General features: G+C 37.2%; 1 protein-coding gene across 3 annotated transcripts in view; it reads right to left on the minus strand.

The window, feature by feature from the left end:
• MTX2 (metaxin 2) overlaps nucleotides 1–2,689 on the minus strand; it is a 59,125-nt gene extending 56,436 nt beyond the window's left edge. For all 3 annotated transcript variants that reach the window (XM_069470490.1, XM_069470498.1, XM_069470485.1), the window contains exon 1: nucleotides 2,474–2,689. In XM_069470490.1, coding sequence (XP_069326591.1) covers nucleotides 2,474–2,513 — 40 coding nt within the window. In that variant the 5' untranslated portion in view covers nucleotides 2,514–2,689. The remainder of the gene's footprint in view (nucleotides 1–2,473) is intronic.
• Between the last annotated feature and the right edge of the window lie 20,805 nt (nucleotides 2,690–23,494).

Raw genomic sequence — 23,494 nt, forward strand, 5'->3', positions numbered from 1 at the left:
GTCTAACTGAAACTTTGTTCTCTTTGATTAATATCTCCCCTCTCACCATCCCTCCCCTTCTCCCTGTACACTCCACCCCCTTGTCAGCCTCTGGTCACCACCTTTCTAGTGTTTCTATGAGATGAACTTTCTTAGATTCCAAACGTAAGTGAAATCACACAGTATTTGTCCTTCTGTGCCTTGTTTACTTCACTTAGCATAATGTCATCCAGGCCCATCAATATTGTCATGAAAAACAAAATTTCCTCCTTTTGTTAAGGCTGTATAGTATTCCATTGTGTATATATACACCACATTTTCCTTATCCATTCATTTGTCATTGGATACTTAAGTTGCTTCCATATCTCAGCTATTGTGAATAGTGTTATAATGAACCTGGGAATGCAGATATCACTTCAACATACTGACTTCAATTCCTTTGTATATACCCAAAAGTGGGATTTCTAGATTGCTATACCATAATTTGATATACATTTAGGACATTTCTAGTTTTTTGCAACTACAAATAATGTCACAATTAATAGCACTGTAAATTTCTTTAAGTACTGATCCTTATATATCAGATAAATCCCCACAGAATTTCTGGGTCAAAGGATGGCATTTTAATCAATATTGTTATATTAAGTTCCTAAGAAGTAACATACCTTACAGGCTCACCAGTAGTTTGAGGGTATAACTGTTTTCTCCAGGTCCTTGTTAGTACTAGAAATTATCATATTCATTTCTGCTCACATTGGTAGTGATCGAGAGCACCTTTTCACCTGTTCATTGTCATTTGCATTTACCCTTTTGTGAATTACTATTCAATCCTTTGCCCTTGATTCTGTTGGGTTGTCTTTTCCTTATTAGTTTGTAGAAACTTATTTATGGTGCTTTTTAATCATACAAAGCCTTTAAATTTTTTCTACAATCAAATTTGCCAATTTTTTCTCTTATGGATTATGAATTCTGTGTCTTGCTTTGGCCTCTTCTGCTATTCAAGATTATTCAAATAATCTATGTTTTCTCCTAATTACTTTATTACAATTTGAGTATTGTTATTTTACATTTAGATCTTTAATCCATATTGAATTTATAATATTCAGGTGGTGTTATGACTTAGGAGTTGCTCTAACACGATTTTCTATTGAATTACCCATCTTTAAATGCTTCCTCCTAGAGTAACAGATCACTACAAATAGCTAAGACAGAAGAGACAAAATGCCTAGAAATTCTTAAACTTCACTAATTGAGACAATATGCCAAATTTATCAAAAGTCAATTAAAAGACATCATTTTCTCTTTAAAAGAAATCACACATTAGGACACATGCATACAGTATACCAATATCAACATACACTGAAATTATTTTTTAACAGAGTAGCAATCTAAGTTAAATGGATTTAACTATACAATCCTGATTTTGTTTTCAACATAAATGGTAAAAATAGAAATACTCAATGCTTGAAATCTCAAGATTATTCATTGATTCAGGTCACAAATATTTATTGAGCACCAACTGACAGGTGCTCGAGATACAATGGGGAATAAAACAAATATGATCCCTTCAGCTTGCGATCTCGTGGGAGCTTCTCTCATTCCTAGGGAGCAATGTATTTAAGTGGAAAAGGAAAAAAGAAATGTATGTTCACACAAATATAATGCAGTGAAAAACATTCTGGCAAATTTTATGATACATACTATACTTCTCATTTCCAAAATATTACCTTCTTATTTCAAATGCACCTATTTATCCTGGTGACTGTCTCATTTCTGTACCCATGTTGAAAACACTGCTAGGGAGTTATGATTAACTCTATCAATCCACGTCTGGAAGTATCTATGCTTAGTCTCCTCATTTTTGCAAAAATATTTAATTTCTTTCATTACAGTAAACAAGAACCTTAAAAGAGAAACTATAAATCTATTTACATCAACCATGTTCAGTCCATAAAATCAAAAGTATTTCTTTAAAGTATATATAGTTTCAAAATATTTCAATGAATCCTGGAGAGTTTGCAAATGGCAGTATTGTGTCACTTGGAAAGGAAGCAAGAACTTTGGTGGTCCCTCAACAACAACAGGTAACAACTCATTAGCGACAGTCACCTTAAACTTGACGTACCAGGACCAAGAGACTGCTCCCACTCTTAGACTGAAGCCTTCAAATGCCTGGTCCCTGTGGCCACGCCCCCCACCTCAATGACAACCTACGGCCTCTCACACACTCCGGAACCATCACCAAGGGGGAGCTGGAGCAAGCACCGCCCAGGGGGAGCAAACTGGACTCCTGCTCCAGCAGGATGACCTTGGCCAAGTGCCTCCTTCTCAGTTTTCCCACCCGTGAGACGAGGATAGTCCGCTATCCAGCCTGGGGTCGGATTCTAATGACGCAAGGCTGACGGAAAGCTTCCGCCCCCTACCCCACGGTGCTCTCCACTACTGCCCCATGCCGCCCCCGGCTCCGTCCGCCGCCCGTGGCCACGCACGCTACCTGCAATCTGGGAGACGAAAGCTTCCGCCACTAGAGACATGTCGGCTGGGCGGCCCCGCGCCCGGGTGCCTGCCCCACGCAGCCCTCAGCGTCCTTCTCCGCAAGCCCGGCGGCTCCCGACAGCTAACGAGCCTACCTTGCCCGAGGCTCGGACTCGCAAAGCCCACCGCGGTAGCGGCGAGGCCCCCAAGGTTACCGTCAGCTCCAGCCAGGAACTTCCGGCGCAGCTGACAGCGGCGCGACAGCGCTTCCGCTGGCCCCGCCCCCTCGCCGTATTGGCGCGCTGGGCCCCACCAGTCCGAGGCTCCACAAGGTCGCGCGAGTGAAGGGGCGGGGACTGTCAACCGGCCTAGGGGACGGGCGGGGGAACCCGGAGGTTTTAGTGTCCCTTCTGTCAGCCAGAATTTTGTAAGCAAGTAACAATTTGAAGTATCCACTAGCTACTGGGCACTTTGAAAATATATATCCATATGCAGAAGAATAAAACTAGACCCTTATCTCTCTCCATATACAAAAATCAAATCAAAATGGATTAAAGACTTAAATCAAAGATCTGAAACTAGTAAAAGAAAACATATATCTAAAGGAGAGGAAATCAGTATATTGAAAAGATGATCTGCACTCCCATGTTTATTGCAGCACTATTCACAACAGCCATTTAGAATCAACCTGTGTCCTTCAATAGGTGAACGGATAAAGAAATTGTGGTACACATACACAATGGCATGTTATATAGCTACAAAAAAGAATGAAATCCTGCCATTTGCAACAACATGGATGGAACTACAAAACTTATGTTAAGTGAAATAAGCCAAGCACAGAAAGACAAATCTTGCATATTCTCACTCATATGTGGAAGGTAAATATTAAAAAAAAATCTCTCTCATGGAGACAGAGAATAGAATGATGTTTACCAGAGGCTGGGAAGGGTAGCAGTAAGGGGTGGATAAAATGGGAATGGGTAATGAGTGCAAAAATATAGTTAGATAGAATGAAAATATTTGCTAGCACAACAAAGTGACTATAACCAACAATAAGTTAGGTTACACTTTAAAATAACTAAAAGAGAGGAATTGGAATGTTCCTAACACAAAGTAATGATAAATACCTGAGTTGATGGATACCCCGAGTACTCTAGTTTGATTAATTCACATTGTATGCCTGTATCAAAACATCACATGTATGCTATAAACATATACTTCTATTATGTACCCATAATAATTACAAAGAAAAAGCAGTAAAAATCCATACCATAGAAATTGACAGACCTAAAATTGTTTCCTTAAAAGTTAAAGAATTTCTAGAATGAGTATATATTTGTAAATAAGCTGAAAACAATTTAGTATGCTATTTTCCTTATTATAGATGCTTTCCTTCCAATCACAGATTTGTTACTTTCAGTTTTATCTTTGTTTCTAAATTTTGGTCATTAAACATTAAGCATTAATTTATTATATTATAAATGTAATATAAAACTAAATAATGTAATGAGATGCTGACAAGCTGAAAAGAAAGGTACAGGAAAACATAAAGACAGATGAATAAAAACACTCTCAAGTAAATGCTAAGAACCTAACTACAAGGGGCCGGGCGCGGTGGCTCACGCCTGTAATCCTAGCACTCTGGGAGGCCGAGGTGGGCGGATTCTTTGAGCTCAGGAGTTCGAGACCAGCCTGAGCAAGAGCGAGACCCCATCTCTACTAAAAATAGAAAGAAATTATATGGACAGCTAAAAATATATATAGAAAAAATTAGTCGGGCATGGTGGTGCATGCCTGTAGTCCCAGCTACTCGGGAGGCTGAGACAGGAGGATCCCTTGAGCTCAGGAGTTTGAGGTTGCTGTGAGCTAGGCTGACGCCACGGCACTCACTCTAGCCTGGGCAACAGAGTGAGACTCTGTCTCAAAAAAAAAAAAAAAAAAACCTAACTACAAGGGAAATAAGTTGTTTTCACATAAAGTGGCAAGCTGTTTGATTCTATTTTCTTATCTCCATTGTCCTCCTACCTCTTTAACAAAAAGAAATAAATGAATACAACTTATATATGTTTGCTGAGTAAAAGAAAAAAATATATATGTATGGTATTCTGTTTTATTTCATCCTCTAACGACCCATTAAGATGATATTGTTATAGCCATTTTAAGAAAACAGGCTTAGAGAGTTTAAACTGCCTTCCCAGGAACTCCACTGGGGCCCAGATTCAAAGCCACATGAATTCCCTCTATTCTACTATACTACTGGGTTGATTAGTCCATGGACAGACATTAATGTTTAACTATTTCTTTATTCAAACATTCTTGCCAGAAAGAAAGAGGCTTGAGCAGCACAGAAGCTGAAAAATAGTTTGTCCTTCAGCTCCATACACCTGAAAAGAAGCTCAGTTTGGAGAATAAGATACCAAATTATCTTATAAGTTTCACACACTTCTCACCTTTGGGGAGTGAGGGAGGCAGGAAGAGGAGAGGACACTAAATCCCATAAGGGACTTTTTCCCCACTTAATATAATAACTTCTTAAGTTATATAATTGAAAAATCATATACATTATAGATTTTGTAAAATATTACAAGTGAAACAGGCTTCAAAGATCATCTGATAAGCCAAAGACCTTTTCATTGATGAGAAGCAGGTTCAGAGAGGTGAGTTGACTCATTTTAAATCACACAGTAAATCAAAAAATCAGATAGCTTACAAAGTTTTTGCAAAGGAAACCTTATATTTTAAGAATTGCTGTCCATGACATTTAGAAAGCTGTTCCACACTCTTTATGTCCCTAGATTTCTGAACCTCTATTACAGTTTGTTGTTCATATTTCTGACTCCTTAACTAGGCAGTTTCCTAGGGCTGCGGTACAGATTATTGGGTGGCTTAAAACAACAGAAATTTATTCTCACAATTCTGGAGGCTAGAAATCTGAAATCACAGTTTCAGCCAGGCCATGCTTTCTCTTAAGGCTCTGGAGAAGAATCTTTCTCGACCTCTTCATAGCTTCTGTGGGTTGCCAGCAATCCGCGGCCTACCTTGGCTTATGGAATCCATCCATCCAATCTCTCCTCCATCATTACATGACATTCTCTCTGCGTGTCTGTGTCCAAATTTCCCTCTTCCTAAGAGGGCACTAGCCATAGAATTAAGGCCCATCCTAATCTGCTATGACCTCATCTTAACTTGATTTCATTTGCAAAGATCTTATTTCCAAATAAGTCACATTCACAGACACCAGGGGTTAGGACAGATGTAGGGAACCTTTCCATGTTGGAAACCCTCATTAATTTAGCTGTAATCAAATAAGGCCACATTCAAGAAACTTTAATTATATATACTTAAAAATGTACATTATTTTGTAAAAATCTAACTACTATATACTTAATAATTTGAAAAATGAAAAGTATTTGTTAATTTTAGAGTTAACTAACATTTTAATGACTTTGTTGTGTCTGCTTTTTGTTGGAAAGTATTTGAATATTTGGTTGCAGCATGGTGGACTGCAGTTTCGGTTTATTCTCTAGATGGGTGTCAGTCATCTGTGACCTTAAAGGTGTCTTAATATGGGTTAGGTAGGAGAATGTAGATTCTCAGCAATAAGTGATTGAAACCAAGAAAGTCTTTTTCGGGAGTGTTGCCAAAAGCGTAGGTATTCCACTGCATTTTTCCATATTTCAACTGGATCTTTCTTAGCATCAAACAATAACTTTAAAATGTCATCCACTGAGAGCTCAAACAATTCCATCTGTAGTTCTTTAGGTACCTTGGTGATGTCAACTAGGTCAGGCTGAAATGCTAATTTGAGTGTGAGGACATGATTTTCAGTCAGTGAACCTTTCCTTGTATCCTCCGATTATTAATAATAGGTCTATAACAGCTATGTATTCTTCAAATGATTTGCATATATCATCCTGCTCATCGATGACCTTTGCTAACTAGGGAAAATGTTCATCTGAAATTTCCTTTTGAATAAGTGTTTTGGAAAAAGATAGCTTTTTTGGAAATGCTTGGATTTTTTGCCTCATATCATGTATAGACTTTGTTTTACCTTGCAAAGAAATATCCAAGTGGTTTTGATTTGACATGATATCACACAGAAATGATGTGTTCCTACAGAAATCTTCTTTCAATAATTCACATTGCTAGGCCGGGCGCGGTGGCTCATGCCTGTAATCCTAGCACTCTGGGAGGCCGAGGTGGGCGGATCGTTTGAGCTCAGGAGTTCGAAACCAGCCTGAGCAAGAGTGAGACCCCATCTCTACTAAAAATAGAAAGAAATTATATGGACAGCTAAAATATATATATAGAAAAAATTAGTCGGGCATGGTGGTGCATGCCTGTAGTCCCAGCTACTCGGGAGGCTGAGGCAGTAGGATCGCTTGAGCTCAGGAGTTTCAAGTTGCTGTGAGCTAGGCTAACGCCACGGCACTCACTCTAGCCTGGGCAACAGAGTGAGACTCTGTCTCAAAAAAAAATAAAATAAAATAAAATAAAAAAATAATTCACATTGCTAATTCTGTTTTTCATAAAAATTTATCTGTTCTCACAGAAATAAAATTTTGGCTAACACCTGTCCCTGTGATAGCCAATGCACTTTAGAATGATACAGCAAATACACAATGAATAGCTCATCCTTCAACTTTAGCATGTTACACAACTGATGATGCTGTGTTACATTTGCACTGATATAGTTAACAATATTTATAACTTGTTGCAAAGTGTCACTTAAAATAGTAGCTTTAGCACAGAGATTTTGCTGATGCAAGATACAATAAAAAGAAATGAGAGCATCTAGATCTGTTAATACTTTTTTTTATCTGTGCAATAAACCCTTCATGTTTTCCTGTCATGAAAGGTGCACCGTGTGTACATACATTCACTCAATTTGCCAAATTCAGTCCAACTTTACAATATTTTTCTTAAAAGTTGTTGAAGATATCTATTCCCGTGTTCTGTTCGCAAGAGTGCCTAAAGCGAGTAACTCTTCGTGGCAAAGAAAATCTTCTGTTATGACCCAAATGAAGTATAAAACCTGTGCCAAGTCAGTTGATTTATCCAAAGTGATTGAATAATATATATTTTCCTTTTGAAGTATTGTATGAAGTTGTTCTGTTAAATTGAAGGCTAATTCATGTTCCAATTAGTTATGGTTCTCCTTGAAAAAGTCAGTTGTTTGTACTTTGAAACATTATCAGGGGTTTGAGCTTCCTACAACTTCGACAATGTATTCTTTTACAATTTCTACATCACTGAATGGCTTCTCTTTTTTCTGAGTATATAAGCTACTTTCTAAGTTGCTTTAGTGGCATTACATCCAGGTCTTATTGTGCTTGAAAGAATTGTCTTTGTTTTCACTTTTCATCTTTTAATTTCTGCAATAAAATCTTTTGCTCCTCTCCTTGTAATTTAAAATATTTGTGGTCTTTATGAGTGTTATAATGCTGATGAGCATTGAATTTCTTTAATGTTGATACTGCAGTATCACAAAGCAAGAAAATCATCTTATCTTTAGCAGAAACAAGGTAATATTGCAATTCTTAATGCTCATTTAAAAATCTGTTTTCTTTCTTCAGCGTTCTCTTGGTCTTCTTTGACATGATGGGCTATTAAGCAGACAGAATTTTAAAAATACTGTTCAGCTGTGCAACTATTCACAAATTCCACTTCAAACAGAAACACAGTGCACCACTGTCAAAAGCTGATAACAGACTGGGGTACTCAACCCCCATAAACTGTCACCAACCAGCCTTATGGAGTAGTGGCACCAGTCTGGTGGGGGAAGTTAGAAGTAAATCATGAGCGTAGCAGCCGTCAACTTAGCCCTTATGGCTTACTAACATTCTAATTGTGCCAGTCAATCTAGGAGGATTATTTCATTGGAACTTATTTTATTCTTCGGTATTTTAAATATGTTCATTTAAAAAATAAAATAAAAACATAAAAGATGAACAAAAATGTATTAATAAAAATAAAACAATTTGTTCTGTAAAGTTTGGTTTCAGTCAAAAGACAGCACTTTAGGACCTAGAAGGCCACATATGGCCTTAAGGCTCCAGGTTGTCCACCCCTGGATTAGGATGTGAACATATCTTTTGGGGCAACACAATTCTACCCACTACACTTGATAATAAGTTTTTTAAGGGTAAGCCTTATCAGTATTTGTATCCTTCTCAGCAACTAGGAAGCTTGTTAAACAAAATTTAAACTTACCCAATATCTTACATGGACATAAACACAGCAGTGTCTTAGGAAACAGTGTCTTCTCTTTGACTAAATTCAGAGTTGACAAGGAGCTGTGGATGGTAGAAATACAAGGAAGAGAATAGGGTTTTCTTGTTTGTGCAGAGGGAGGTAACACTAACAGTAAAGAGTACTCTGCACCCAATTTCCTCCTCATCCCATAGGTGATATTGACTAAGGAAAACGAGCTGCTCCGAATATTTTGATATCAGTCAAAAGAAAAGCTTTCTCGCTGGGCACGGTGGCTCACATCTGTAATCCTAATACTGGATAGCCGAGAAGGGAGGATTGCTTGAGGCCAGGAGTTTAAGACCAGCCTGGGCAATAGCAAGACCCCCCCATCTCTACAAAAAAATTAAAAAAATAAAATTAGCCAGGAGTGGTGGCATGCACTTGTACTCCCAGCTACTAGGGAGACCGAAGCAGAAGAATTGCTTGAGCCCAGGAGTTTGAGATTACAGTGAGCTGTGATGATGCCACTGCACTCTAGCCTGGTCAGCAGAGTGAAACCCTATCTCAAAAAAAAGAAAAAAAAAAAGCTGTCAGTTTCTGTCTGTCCTCTACACAGTAGAGAATTACATATAACTTTGTAAAAATGAAGATCTGTCATTACTTCAAGTTCTATTACCAACTTGGGCATGTCTCCTTTAGAAAGCTGAAAGAGACAATGTTTTTGACTACTTTTTGACAGACTTGAAGTTTTTAAGATTTCTCCACATCATAGCCTGTGTGGGGACTTGAGTCAAAGTCCTTAGAGAGAACTGAAGATTGGACTGGGGAAACCAAAACCAAACACGTTCAAAGAGTAGAGGTGAGCCCCAAAGTGGAAGAGACTGGACAAAGCCAGAGACTGGGCTACATGCAAGAGGAACAGAGCAAGATCAGAGGCAAAGTAAAATGTGTCCTAACAATTTCAGCTAAGCATCCATGACTTAATGCATGGTATATGGGTGAACTGGGCTGGCTCAAAGCTACTGGGTCAGGACTGACAGCAGTCTTTGCTGTTATAGCAAGTGTTTTAGCCATTAGGGCTGCTATAACAAAATACCCTAGTCTGGGTAATTTTATTATAAACAACAGAAATTTATTGCTCACAGCTCTAGAGGCTGAAAAGTCCAAGATCAAGGTGCCAACAGATTTAGTGTCTTGTGAAGGCCTGTTCCTCATAGATGGCACCTTTTACGTGTCCTTACATAGTGGAAGTACAAAAGGGGAAAATTAAATCTCTCAGCCTTCTTTTATAAGGGCACTAATGCCATACACAAGGGCAGAGCCCTCATGACCTAATCACCCCCCAAATGCCCCACCTCTTAATTCTATCACATTGGTGATTAAGTTTCAACATATGCATTTGGCTGGGGGGGGGGGGGACACAAATATACGGACCATTGCAGCAAGATTTTCAGAGAGAAAAAAAAATAACCCAGATCTCTGCTGAGGACACAGAGTCTATACTCAACTGTTTCTTCATTTTCGCCGGGGAAGCAGAACCAACAGCACCATATGGATTCACTTTTTCTCCCTGACTGATGGTTCTTTTGCTTCCCACACTGGCAAATTAGGCTGGAAAGAATCTGTAATGTGGGAGGTCTTTATTACTAAAACTTAAATCCAATAAAATGCAGATGTCTTAATGGTGCCCACAAATAAACTGTCTTTGTAATAAATAGCCAACTGGAGAAAATATATTTATGCATCTGTATTAGAAGGACTGGCAGATTTAAAACTGAAGGTCTGTTTAAGATCACCACAATTAAGGGAAATACAAGAAAACAAGCCACTGGAATTTTTCAAAATGAGATTATAAAACAAAAGTGCTAGAGAATCCATGTTACTAAAAGCATAATCATGCAATTTTTAAATTAAAATATTAATGCATGACATTAATAATCTTATTGTTTGCCCTAATGAAATCACTTTTCTTATAAAACTGTTATAGACTATTTTCATGTTACTAGATTTTATGGTACTGTATCAAGCAATAAAAAAATACAGTTATGAAGAATGTATCTTAAGATTAAAATACTAAGGCATTTTATCTGCATTTCATTTTTCTCTGTCAGAATGTTAATATTTTTAATGTAAATATTTTATTTTTAAAAAGATGCCTGTAAGGGAAAATTTTTGTCTAGGATTCCTTCAAAATTACACTATTTGACAATGATATGTAAATTCAGGGCTTTTTATCAAAATAGTCCCTCCCTCACCCATCAACAGAATTAACTATAGTTAATTCAAACAACCTAAAGAGAATGTTAATACAGTTAAAAACACTAAGGTGACCATGTTATGCCCTAGAGCTTTATGTTCATCTGTTAACAGTCTTATTTCAAAACAATGGAACTGCAGCCAACTACAAGCAATCTAATATGTAAAGTTTACAAAGATATTTTTCAAAGGGTACATACATGTGACAGTCATTCATCCTTATATCTGTCAACTCCTTTCCTCCCTTTTTTAATTCCTAAGAAATTATACCAATCCAGCACTATTAAATTCTTACCTTTCTCTCACTTTCTGATATTATCTCCTTGTATTTTAGGCTAGCCCACCCTTACATAAACTATGGTATATTTGACTACACTTTGGGAAATATCTACATTATTGATTGTAGTGGACCTAGACCCTTGAAATATTAACTGGTTGTCAAAAGAAATTAAAATGCTAAATTTCCAAAATATGCTTTCAAATTGGGCCAATATGTTGCCTCACTTTCATAGTTTTACCTTATAATTAGGAGTTAAGTCTTTTTACTGTATCTACTGATGGTCCCCCTCACTGGTGGTGATAAATGTTTTATCTACAGTTACAGGAGCTGTGTCAGTTAGGATGTTTCTGGTTGCCAGTTACAAAAATACAATTAAACCCACTTAAGAAAGTTTATTGGCTCATGGTGGTAGAAAAGATATGGAGGTAATTCACAGAACAGAATGAAGGGCTCTAACCAAGAGCTTAGGGCTTCAGCTCTCTCTCTCTCCATCCCTTATCTCTGTTCAGCTTTATTCTTTTTTTAAAACTGAAGACACACCTTCTCCCAGGTGTCAGGAAAAATAGCTGCCAGCAGCACCAATTTGACATCTTCCAGGCTTGGCAACTCCAAGTGTAAAAAGAGTTACTCTCTTCCAACTGCCATATTCTGTATTTATCCCAGGAAAGAATTATAATTGTCCTTGCTTGGATGTTCTCACCCCTAGATTAAATAAATTATCCAAGTGAATGGGTTGGTTGATTTACCAGGCCAGGGGAATGGGGCCTGTGACAAGAAGGAAAATGGCAGGAAAATATGCTCAACAGCCAAAACCATAGTACCATGTCCACAGTAAGAAGAGAGCTATACTGTGGCTACCACTTGTTTGAAAACTTAGACAAGTCATTTAAACTCTTTAATATTTTTCATTTCTATAAAAGGGGTAGTAAAACGTAATGATGCATTAATTACAGTCCCTGGGGTGGGGAAGGGGAGAGGAATTCTGATGAGTATATTAACTAAAAGAGCAGAACTAAGGTTGCCTTCAATAGAAGTATTATATTTATGTGAAAGTAACTACTCAACTCTTAGTGTGCTAACTCAACACTAAATCACTGTAGCAGTAAATTTACAGGTTTTCAAAATATAAAGGAAAACCCACACATAATTGTCTCATTTCTTATATATTACCCTTCCAGACCTGGCTAACAAGGATGTAGTCTTTCTGACGCTATAATTAATACGTATGAAGTCCATATAACAGCATGAAAATCGTGAATGATGCAATGTTAAGTAAAAACAGCAGAATGCAACATGTATTTTATTCTGACTGCAACTATGCCAAGACATGTATGTGAAAAAAACTGGATGGGATTTCTCAAATATGGTAAAGCCATTGTATCAAGGTGGCATGGGGTTTTGATTTTTTTTCTTTTTGTTGTCTTCTAAACTTTCTATAATATTTTTTGCCACTTTTGCTATTTGGAAAAAAAGTTATTTTTTATCACACTGGGTAGAACTTCTTTAAAGGTGAGTAATATGGCAAGCACTCTAACCTGTCTGCATTCGGGTCTTGTATAATAGAGATCCCACTGATTATACTGCTGAGAACCTATTTTAAAACAGCTCCATGTTCTGTGGCAGAGATTCACTCCTCTGGTAATAGTGTGAGAGTATGTGCAGACAGAACAATACCCAAGATACATTATTGTTTGATTATACAGCCTTATTTAAGACTGTATACAGATGGACAGGACACATCCCAATGTGCAATTTCTATTGTTGAATATTGAATAAAGTGTTGAGCAGGGAGAAACTGTCAAACTTTGTAGGCCAGTTGTGAACAGTGTTGCTTTTGATGATTTGATATTGCTTTTAAACCTTATCAGAGGTGTCACATTTTACCTTATACCCTTAAACAAAGCTGAAGGGATAGTGGTGATGATTAAGGAGCCCTGAAGCAAGTGTGTCGACAAATAGCTGATAAAGAGATAAGCCTAAGACAGAAGAAATTTGAAAGGACCCTGGAACACTTGGAGCCACTTTGAGTAAGAGGCTCCCATGGTGGAAAAATAGGTCACCTCTGATGTAAAGCTGGCATCTAGAAGGTAGTGGCAAATAGCATTGCTATCACCATTGTCTTTTGCCTTCTTTTCAAATCAAAATCTGTATCACAGCATGAGATTGACTCATTCATTCATTTCTCAGGTAATTATTGGATCCCATTTTGGAGTGCTGGGTCCTCAACCACACCCTGGAGATACTACAGTGAACAAAATTCAGTGTCTGTTCTCAAGGAGTTTATCACCTGAGAAGATGGCTGAGCAAACAGGCCATTTCAACACAGTGTAATACATGCTATTGAAAGAGTGTCCAAACTCATTCAAAGTCATAGGCAATGTGACCTGAGAAATGCTTTCAGTTGCTGTTTTGCAACAGCTACCACAATTCTTGCCAGGGTACCAAATGACTTTCTGAAATTTGGATATCTGAAATATAACTGCCTGGGAAGGTAGGAAGCACATCCTCGGTAACCTAAAATCTCATCAAATATCTTAGCCTTCGCAGAGGTAATGATCAACCTTATTTTGGCATGTGCTTGAACTTCGAAATCCTTCTAAGGCACAATATCCTTCTTTTCATGGCAATTCTTTATTTTTTCCTTTCTAGATAAAATGAAAACATCATACCATATAACTCATCAAAATTATCCAAAGTAGCTATTTTAAGCTCTTGGTGAGTGTGAAATATTTGGTATATTGCCTTCCTTTCTTATTTTTTAATAGTATCCAGGAAATAAAACACAGGAACTCAAAAGGAATAGAAGCAACGAATGTCAGATAGCGGTACCTCCTGCCAATCACAGCAATCATGTCCATTTTTTCTCTGGAAAGTTTTTTTTAATTGACTGAAGATCCTCTCTTCCCTGCTGAACCCAGTCATGCACATGAATCCACATGAACTTTATCTAGATTTGCTACTTAGTTTTGTCTATATTTTACTGGAAGACCCTAATTCCAAGTATTGAAAAATCACATCTGCCTCTGCTTTGTTTAAAGTTGTATTTACAATGTCATTAGAGCTGTGAGGCTACTACTCCAATTCAGGAAAATAAGATACTGTGTGCAGAGCACATTATTTGCATCTAAACCTCAATCTAAGGCTAAAGTATTAAAAATTCAAATAAGAAGGCATTTCACTAGCTTAGGAAGGGATAAGAGAATTCAATTCCTCATCCAGTTTTCTCCAGAGGATTTATAACTAAACCCGCACATAGCTGAGAAAAGAGAATCAGCTTATATATCTAGGTAAGTGTAGTTGTGCACATACATAAACACAAATATGGAAAACAATCTCAGTGTCTTGAAATGAAGTTGGGGTGAACAAAGAAAATGCCTACAGGAATAAATTCTAAAAAATAATAATAAATTTACTTTGGTCTCTAACAACAATTTCAAGGTCATATAAATAGCCTATGTATTTTTCTTTTGATAAACTAAAAATACTTCTCCTTTTTGCCCATTATCATGTTATCAAGTGTATTGTTAACAGCAAAACCTAGGCTTTCATGAAAAGATTGGCATACTGGAAAAAATTTTAAGCTTACCAGTCCTGCCAGATTATGTTGCAGTAGGAAAATACATTAAAGAAAATGTAAATTGGATTAAAATGTGCTATAACAGGCCAAAAATTAAAATTAAATATCATAGCCTTCACAATAGTTTTTTTAATTTCAGTTCTTGAGTATTAAAATATCTGCTCCTTATGGCTGAAAATTATGTTCTAATTTATCTAATTGTTTTTAACTTGTATTTTGAATAATTTTAGATTTATAGAAAAGTGGCAAAAATTCTACCAAGAGTTCTTGTATATACTTCACTCAGTTTTCTCTAATGTTACTATCTAATAGTTAAATATACTTTTTGTTTTATATAAATACAAAATTATATTTGCAAATATAATATATTTATATTTGTATTATAAAATATATGTGCATTTGTAAATGTAAAATAGAATGTAGATAGATTATCAAAACCAGAGAATTAACATGGATACAATACAATTGCCTAATCTACAAAGCTTATTCTAATTTCTGCAGTTTTCCCACTAACTTCTTTTTCTGGTCCAGAATACCACATCGCAGTTATCACTTTCATCTAAAATCTTTCCTTCCTGCGGAGACACTCTGGCTTGGAGGTGTTTCTCGTCTGCCATCTTGCCTCTATCCCTATATTGCAGTTAGTTGTCATGTTTCTAGTCTTCAATCCATGACAGTTTCTCTTCCTTTTATCTTTGTCCTCCATGACATTGATGCTTTTGATAAATACTGGTGAGTTCTTTTGTATCATTTCTCTCAATTTTGGTTTGCCTGTTATTTCTCATGATAAATTGAAGTTACATGTTTTGGGCAAGCACACCACAGAAGTGACATTGTGCCTATTCCAGTACATTACATTATGAGGTACACATCAATGTATCTTATTATTTGTAATGTTAAATTTGATCACTTGGTTAAGGTGGTATCTGCCAGGTTTCTCCACTATGAGGTTACTATTTTTTTTCTTTGTAATTAATAAGCACATTGTGGGAGCTACTTTGAGACTATGCAAAATCCTGTTTCTGATCGTATTTTAGTCCACTGATTTTGGTAACCATAGGTTCCTAAACCACTGTTCCTGCCTGCAACAATGATTACTTTGGTGTTAGTCTAATAATGATTTTCTATTTTCAGCATTCCTTCTACATTTATTAATTAGAATTCTACCCTAAAGAAGAGCTGTGCCTTTCCCCCCTTTATTCAATTATTTATATCAGTATGGACTTATGAATATTTATTTTATTCTGTTGGTTATAATCAAAAACTATCTTTTTCTTTGCTCAAATTTATTCAGATTGGTTTATTGGTAGATCTTTCAAGTTGATTTCTGTGTCCTATCAAAACCCCCCTATTGTTTTTTGAGTATTTCCTTATTTTCTGGCACTAGAAAATGATCTAGGCTCATTTTCTATTTTTCCTGCCCCAGCCACAGAATCAACCATTTTATAAGGAGTCTTGGTTTCTTTTTATTGGAGAATGACATTTGAAAACCAACTGGTTGTTAGGTATGTCCAGAGCTACCAAGTTGTCATTGCTTCTGGGCCCTCTCAGCAGATAAAGACAGGAAATATGTGTTAATATTAACACACATGCACACACATCTGCCTTTATTTCTAAAAACGTCTGTGTGTATGTGTGTATAAAACCATGAGTTTATACTGATACCTCCAGTTTTAATCCAGCGCCACAAAGTTCATTCTAGCCTGCCCCCATTTCCTTATTTGTAACTGTTTTTTCAGGCAGCGAGAAACCTGCTTTCATTATCCACGATATATTTTCTCATTGGGTCAATCATAGTACTGTACACACATAAATACTTTCAGAGTTACAAACCCATCTCCCCATAAGAAACAAATTTATTACCTAGTGTAGGTTATTTCTGTGCAGGCTTTTTGTCTTTAGTCTTTCAGTTTATAGTCAAAATATTATTTTCCAAGGTCACTAAGGTTAGTTCTTTCCTTACCCCCATCCTCCCACTTCAGTGTGATTACATTATTCCTTTAGTACACTTGGGTTCATTTATCATTCTTCATATTGCATTTGGGGTTCTCCCTACATCCTGGCTGATTTTAATTATTTATTTGGGGTGTACGTGGAACATTACCATGCTTCTGTGAGAGCTATACAGAGAAGTGTCACCGCCCCTCATTCTTGCTACACATCCTTTCTACCCCATTCCCATCCACTCCCTGTGGGTAACCAATCTCATTATTTTTGGTTTATGCTTCCTGCATTCTTTTGCAAAAGTGGGCAGACAAATGTTTATTTTTAAATCTTTTTCTTTCTACATGAAGTACCTTATCTTCTTCAATGTTTTTCTTTTCTTGCAGTTTTTTGTTTTTCAGTATTATCCTGACTTTTCTTAGATGTTTGTTTTTCCACATGAACTTTGTATCAACTTATATAGCTCCATAAAAAAAAGCTTCTTGGTATTTTTATTGGAATTGCATTAAATTTATAAATTGATTTAAGAAGAACTGACATCTTTATAATGTTGACTCATCCTATCCAAGAATAGAGGGTGTCTTTCTGTTTGCTCAAGTCTACTTTTCTGGCTTTCAGGAGTGTTTTAAATTTTTCACATCTAGGTTTTGCACATTTTTATTATGTTTATTCCTGAGTATTTAATCTTTTTTATTTCTATTAAATGGGGTTTTCTCTAACTTTATGGACTGTAACTGGTTATTGTTTGTATATATGAAGGCTGTACATTTTTGACATTTTGCCTTACATTTTAAATGTTAAATAATAACTTTGGTGACAAAATAGGGTTTACTCTTTGTGATTTAAAGAAAAGGCATTAAGAGTGGTATCATTTGTATCACCATAGTTTCTGTAATCTAGTATCTATAGTACATCGTATATGCTTGACAGTCCTAGGTCTTGAGGGGTTCCTACCCCCATTGTCTGTGTCAGCAAAAGTAATGCAAAATGGCAGAGTTTTATTTGCCTGAAGCCCTTACTTAGTATTTCTAAAAATACAAAAACCAAAATCCTAACGAACTGGCTAGTCCGTGGGGAAGTCAGAAAGGGTTGCATTTTGTGGAAAGTGAAGAATAGACATGTTGAATTTGAGGTGCCAGCAAAATACACAAGTAGAAATGTTCTGTAGGCATTTTGAGATGTAGGAGTAGAGCTAGGAAAGATATTAAGGATTGATTTTTTTAAAGTCCATATATGAGTGATGATTGAAACTAAGATAGAATGTGATCCCTAAGGAAGAGGATATAGAGAAAGAATAAAAAGACCTAAATCTTGGAGCACACCCAGGTTTAGGACACCAAGAGGAGGTAGGAGGAGCATCAGAATAAGGGAAGTCACAGAGGCCGAGAAAGAAGAAAGGTCCAGAGAGTAAAAATGGGCCTCCATGACAAAGATGACAGTAGCTGCAAGAAAATGAGGCCTGAGTCAGTGCTATTAGGTGCAGGTGGTTCTAGTGTTCTCCAAAGTGTGGTCCCCAGCATTCTGGTTCCTTCAAGATTATAATATGTATTATTCAAAAAGAGTTACACAGGTCAAAAAGTTTTGAAAGTACTGGATTAATCAGAGTTAAACAGATTTTCTTACTACAGGACTTCTTGGAGATATTAACATGCTTCTGTGGATTGTGAATTCAAGCAAGGTAATATGCAGATTTCAGCAAGCTTCTTTAACCGATTCACCTAAAGTTTCTTTGACATCCTTTTCTAAAAGGATTCCTCAGGACAAGATGTATCTTGGAACACTCTTTGGACATTTTAGTGCTCCCTGTAAACTAATTTTTCTTAGCCTCCTCTCTGCCCTCAAAGTCAGACACAGAAGCTAGGAACTTTGTTTTTATTTTATAGGAAACAGCACTTCTAACTCTGGAAGGTTGTGAAAACTCTTAGTGTTTTCACAGCACAGTCCCAGCTGAACAGCTCGTGGAGAACTCCCCTAAAGCAGGCTACTGTGAGCTGGAGACTGAGCTGGAGACAGCAAGAGCGCAGGCTGAGGAGGAGGGGAGTCTCTGTGGGGATCAGGGGAGAAGAATAAAGAGCCATTTGAGTCCAAAGATCCAGGAGTATTTGGAATCTCAAATGCAATCTGGCAGCATCAGTTCCCAAGAGAGCTGACCTGAGAGGGTAGGAAAGACCCTATGGTTCTCAGAAGCAGACCCTCAAGCCTGGGAGTGGGGCAATGGTAGGCTTTTTCCAGAAGGGACCAGCTGTTCTCAACTAAGCCTGCAGATGGGCTACGATTACATGGCAGGCAGTTAGGGTAGGGACAGGGCTGACCAGGATTCCATCTCTCAAAGAGAAAACACTTTAAACTTGTAAAATAAAAAAAAAAAACTCCAGGAAATTTAAAACAAAATTTTCTAAAATGAAAAATCACTCCTCAAAATATACTTTATCAGCAAAAAAAAGTGCTTTTCTTCATAAACACCTTAAAAGAAATTACAGTGAGAGTGGAAGCCCCAATATCCAGCATTCATTTAAATAGAAGTCACGTTGTCTGCAAAAAGAAGTATTTTTGGATGATGTCTTATAGAAAGTTAAAGGAAATGACAACTGTCTTATTGCCCAACATGAATTAAGAGTCTTCATTTTTTAAGTCCTAAGGAGGGCATTGCACAGTCTAGAGATAAGTGGATATATAAGTACAGTCAGTTAGATCAGTGCTTGCCTCATGGAACTCCACCCAGCTTTAGGCCCTACATTTGCTCAAGTTCTGAGCACGTCCTAACCAAGCCTGGCAGCATATTGGAAATCCTATTTTCATCAGTATTTAGGAAATTAGTCTTGTCATTCTAAGCCTGGTATCTGCGGCACTATAGTTCAAACCCTGAACTATGTTTTCCCCGTTCCCTCTCTTTTTCATGCATGCCTAACCTGTATACGGGACTTCTTTCCCAATTTATTTTGTAATCCATTTCTCTCCTAGCATATACATCCCCCCTAAACTCAAGGCCTCTTGACTAGGGTCTTGCCAATCACCCTAGTCCTTGTCAGCTGCTCTCCTTAGACCAACCTCACTACCACTCCGGCACTCTACCTGGTGGCTGGGGTCTTGCTTCCAACTGAACAGAATCTCACAACCACTATTCTTCCACCGTCTTACTTAAATTATCTCCATTTCATGGAGATCCCTGCCACTAGGACTCACCCAGAAAATCTGACATTTTTAGTATGAGCATTAAATGAATAGGACAGAAGTTCACACCAGCCCCTTGGACACTATAGTTTGAAGTGCTGGCAGCTCCCAATCACCAGTCTTAGCCCTGGTTGGCCCCATCTCTCTCCCCTTTCCCAACAACCTGCTCAGAATGAAGATCTCAAAACACCTTTACAAAATGTTAATGACACGTTCTTTTCTTATGTTTTTAATTTCTTCTTTGAAGTCTGTAAGTGTATAAAAGTTTTGTGATTTCTTACCAATACTTCTATTAATTGAAGTTCATGGGATCTATTCATGTTATTTGTTGTACCTGCTAACTCTCACAGTAATAATAATCTGCTAAGTAATAGTAGATTATTTCCTTGTGTATTTTGTAAATTTTAATCTGTGCAGCTTTCTCTATGGAACTTATGTGCAACTGGGGTTAAGGATATATCCCTCCAGAAAGGTTTTGCATTTGTTTCCGCCAAGCACTCCAGAGGTATTACCAGCCTAGCCTTGACTACTTTTTTTTTTTACAGTTGATTTCTCAGGGTGGGGGAGTTCCTAGGCACGTACGAGTGGTGTAAATTCAAATGATAAGTCCATATGAGGGCTTGTGGTTATGAACTGTAAGAGGATACTATTTCGGTCCCCTCAGAGCACCAGTGAAAATCAAATTTTCTTGTTGCTTCCCGTTGTTCGTAGGCAAATTACTGCTAGCCAGTCCTTTCTCTGAGGGCACAACCTTTCAGGGGTTCCAGTATTATGTAAGGGTGTAACCTGTCACTGGCCCAAGGGTCTCTCAAGCTCTTGCATGGAATGGTAAATCCGAGGCTTTAGGTTAACAAGACCAACAACTTCTTCCAGGGCAATAACATCATCTTTCACCATTCCATTTTAGTTTTCAATTCCCTCTTCATTTTAGGTGAATGGAGATGTTTTACTTTACCCTGAATTTATAAGTGTTTTGTAATGGTAGAGTTTTTCAGCTTATCTAATCCATAATTTTTCTGGAAATAGAAGTGTCAGTGTGTCTTTTTAATAATGAAAAGACCAACTGATAACTCCATCAGTATAATTATATATAATTCAATATATTTTTTACATAAACAGAGTACCTTCAAGAGAAATAATGCAAGATCTTACTAATGAAGATTTCAGAGAACATCTCACTGTATTTTATATATTTTTTGTAAATCAGAAGGCCTAGATATGATTTTTGTTCTGTGAAATAATAAAGTATCATTCATTTCCTATTATCTTTTTCCATTTTCTTTTTATATCCACTAGCACCCTGGTTTGGACCATTATCTCATGTCAGGACTTATGAAATAGACTCTTAATTGATTTTCCTGTTTTCATACTTGCCCAACTCCAAATCATGCCACAGATAACCACCAGATTAATCTTGATGAAATGCTGCTCTTGTGGTAACATGTTTTCTACGTGTCTGATATTTCCAAACGCAACTTAAACATTTACTTGTTATTTCCCTGTACTCCTTGTTAATTCTTGCTTTTGCTCATAATTTCTCTGTCATCGAGGATCCCTTCTTCCTTCTTGCCAGCTTTCCAACTCCCACCCATTCTTAAAGGTTCCACATAAATCTTCCAACCTGAAGAGTTCTCTCACCTACTCCACTGGAAGCAATCTTGCCCTCTTTTGTACACCTCTAGTGTCTAGTATCTGAAACATCCATTTAACATTTATCATAGTGAATACAGAGAACCCGCAGTTTACAAACAGGTTGTGTTCCCAAAGCATCTTTATAAATTGACTGTTGGAAATGCTAAATACTATTTCCCTCAGAAGTCAGAGTATAAATGCTGGTTACATTTCGAAGCTAGCTTGCAAAAGTCTATTCAGCCCTTAATGAAATTGAACCAAAGTACTAATAGTCCCAGTTCAAGAATCTGTGGGTCAAAGTTTATATTGTCCAGGAAAGAGCAAAAGGAGGAATATTAATGTATTCCCCCTTTTTGATAAAACAATAAGTTCTATGCTTGAGCAAATTTCTACTTAATCTAACAAATATTTATTGAATAATTACTAGATGCCGGGTATACAGTGAACAGAACAGACACATCTCTTGGCCTCGTGGCAGTCCTTTATCCCTATCCCTTCCTGTGCACAATCCTCCCCCATCTCATTGTATCCTTCTAGGGCACAAATTTTCTGACCTGGGCACTGGGTTATTGGAAGTAGTGCCACTCACCAAGGTAGGAATTTTCAGAGAAAGGATGGTTTGGTTGGGTTTTTTATGTGTGTGTAGTAAAGGTGGCAATGGAAGTGGTTTCTGCTTTTCTTATATTTGCTTATGGGGGGTGTGGGGAGATGGCGTATCGGGAAGAAAAATAGCATCTTTCAGGGCTACCAGGTAGTGATCTCCAATGTGAAAAAAAATTAAGGAATATTGTCCTGGAGCTTGTGGGGAGAAGTGACCTGGACCAGAGCTATAGGCTTAGGGGTGATCAGTGTACCAAGTAATCTTTCCCATCAAGGGAATGGATAAGATCATTTTTCGTAGGTATGCGTTGCTTGAAGGTTTACTTTTTAAAATGCTAAATTGGCTATACAGTCTTCTATTTTATTTTATTTTTTTCCTTGAGGCCATTTTATAACAACAACTAGTTTGTTCCCATAGGGCAAGAAACTTTCTGATCCAGCTTTATGCTCCATGAAAACTTGCACACTGTATGGATTCAATAAATATTTGTTGATTGTTCTGCTGTGTCAATGTTACATACTGAGACACATCAATAATTTCCCTAGGGTTAATAAAAGTAATTGTAAACAGTTGGATACTCTGATGTGCCACAGGTTGGCTAAATATAGCAGTAATAGCTACCACATTTGCTAAAATAACAGCTAAGCTGCTGTACACAATTTGGGATTAAAGGCTCATTAAATAATAATACAATTCTTTCCAGTAAAACTGCCCTATTCATTATTCCATGCCAGGCATTGACTATTCCAGCTCCCATGTTTCTGGGACTCCATTTATCCCATTTGTTAAGACCATATCTCCCCGTTCTACCTTGTTAACCCCTCTAAATTCCCCTCTGTGAAGGCCTTTCCAAACACACTGGCCCTAGGTTATCATTCCCACCCTGTTTCCTTAATTTTATTGATCTAACCTATCTTCCCAGCCAGACTGAGTAGGAATATTTTAAACTTTTTAGTATCTCCTTGCCTAACACAATATGATAAAATAATAGGTACTTCATAACTCTTTGTTGATTATGATTGAAGAGTAAGCACCAGATAACTCATAAGATCATAGACTCTTAGAGTTGGAAGGAAACTTTGGGAATTCAGTGATCCAAGCATAATGCCCAATAGACGTTATACCTTTGTCTTCAAATTGACCACATAAGCTAATTGAAGCTTCCCAAGCAGGCATCCCCAGATAACTGCTGGAGCAAGGCGCTCCCGTGATGAAGCAGGTCAGAAAAACTAGTCTAACTCAACATTCTTATTTTGAATATGAGAAAAGCTAATTTCAAAGAGTTGAAATTAGTTTTCCTAGGTCACACAACTGGTGTGATAGAATTTAGAAACCTATCGTATGGACCCCTACCTTGAAGGTCCTTACACAATGCCAAAGTATT

This window comes from Eulemur rufifrons, chromosome 1, assembly GCF_041146395.1.
Source record: "Eulemur rufifrons isolate Redbay chromosome 1, OSU_ERuf_1, whole genome shotgun sequence".
Taxonomy (NCBI): Eukaryota; Metazoa; Chordata; class Mammalia; order Primates; family Lemuridae; genus Eulemur; species Eulemur rufifrons.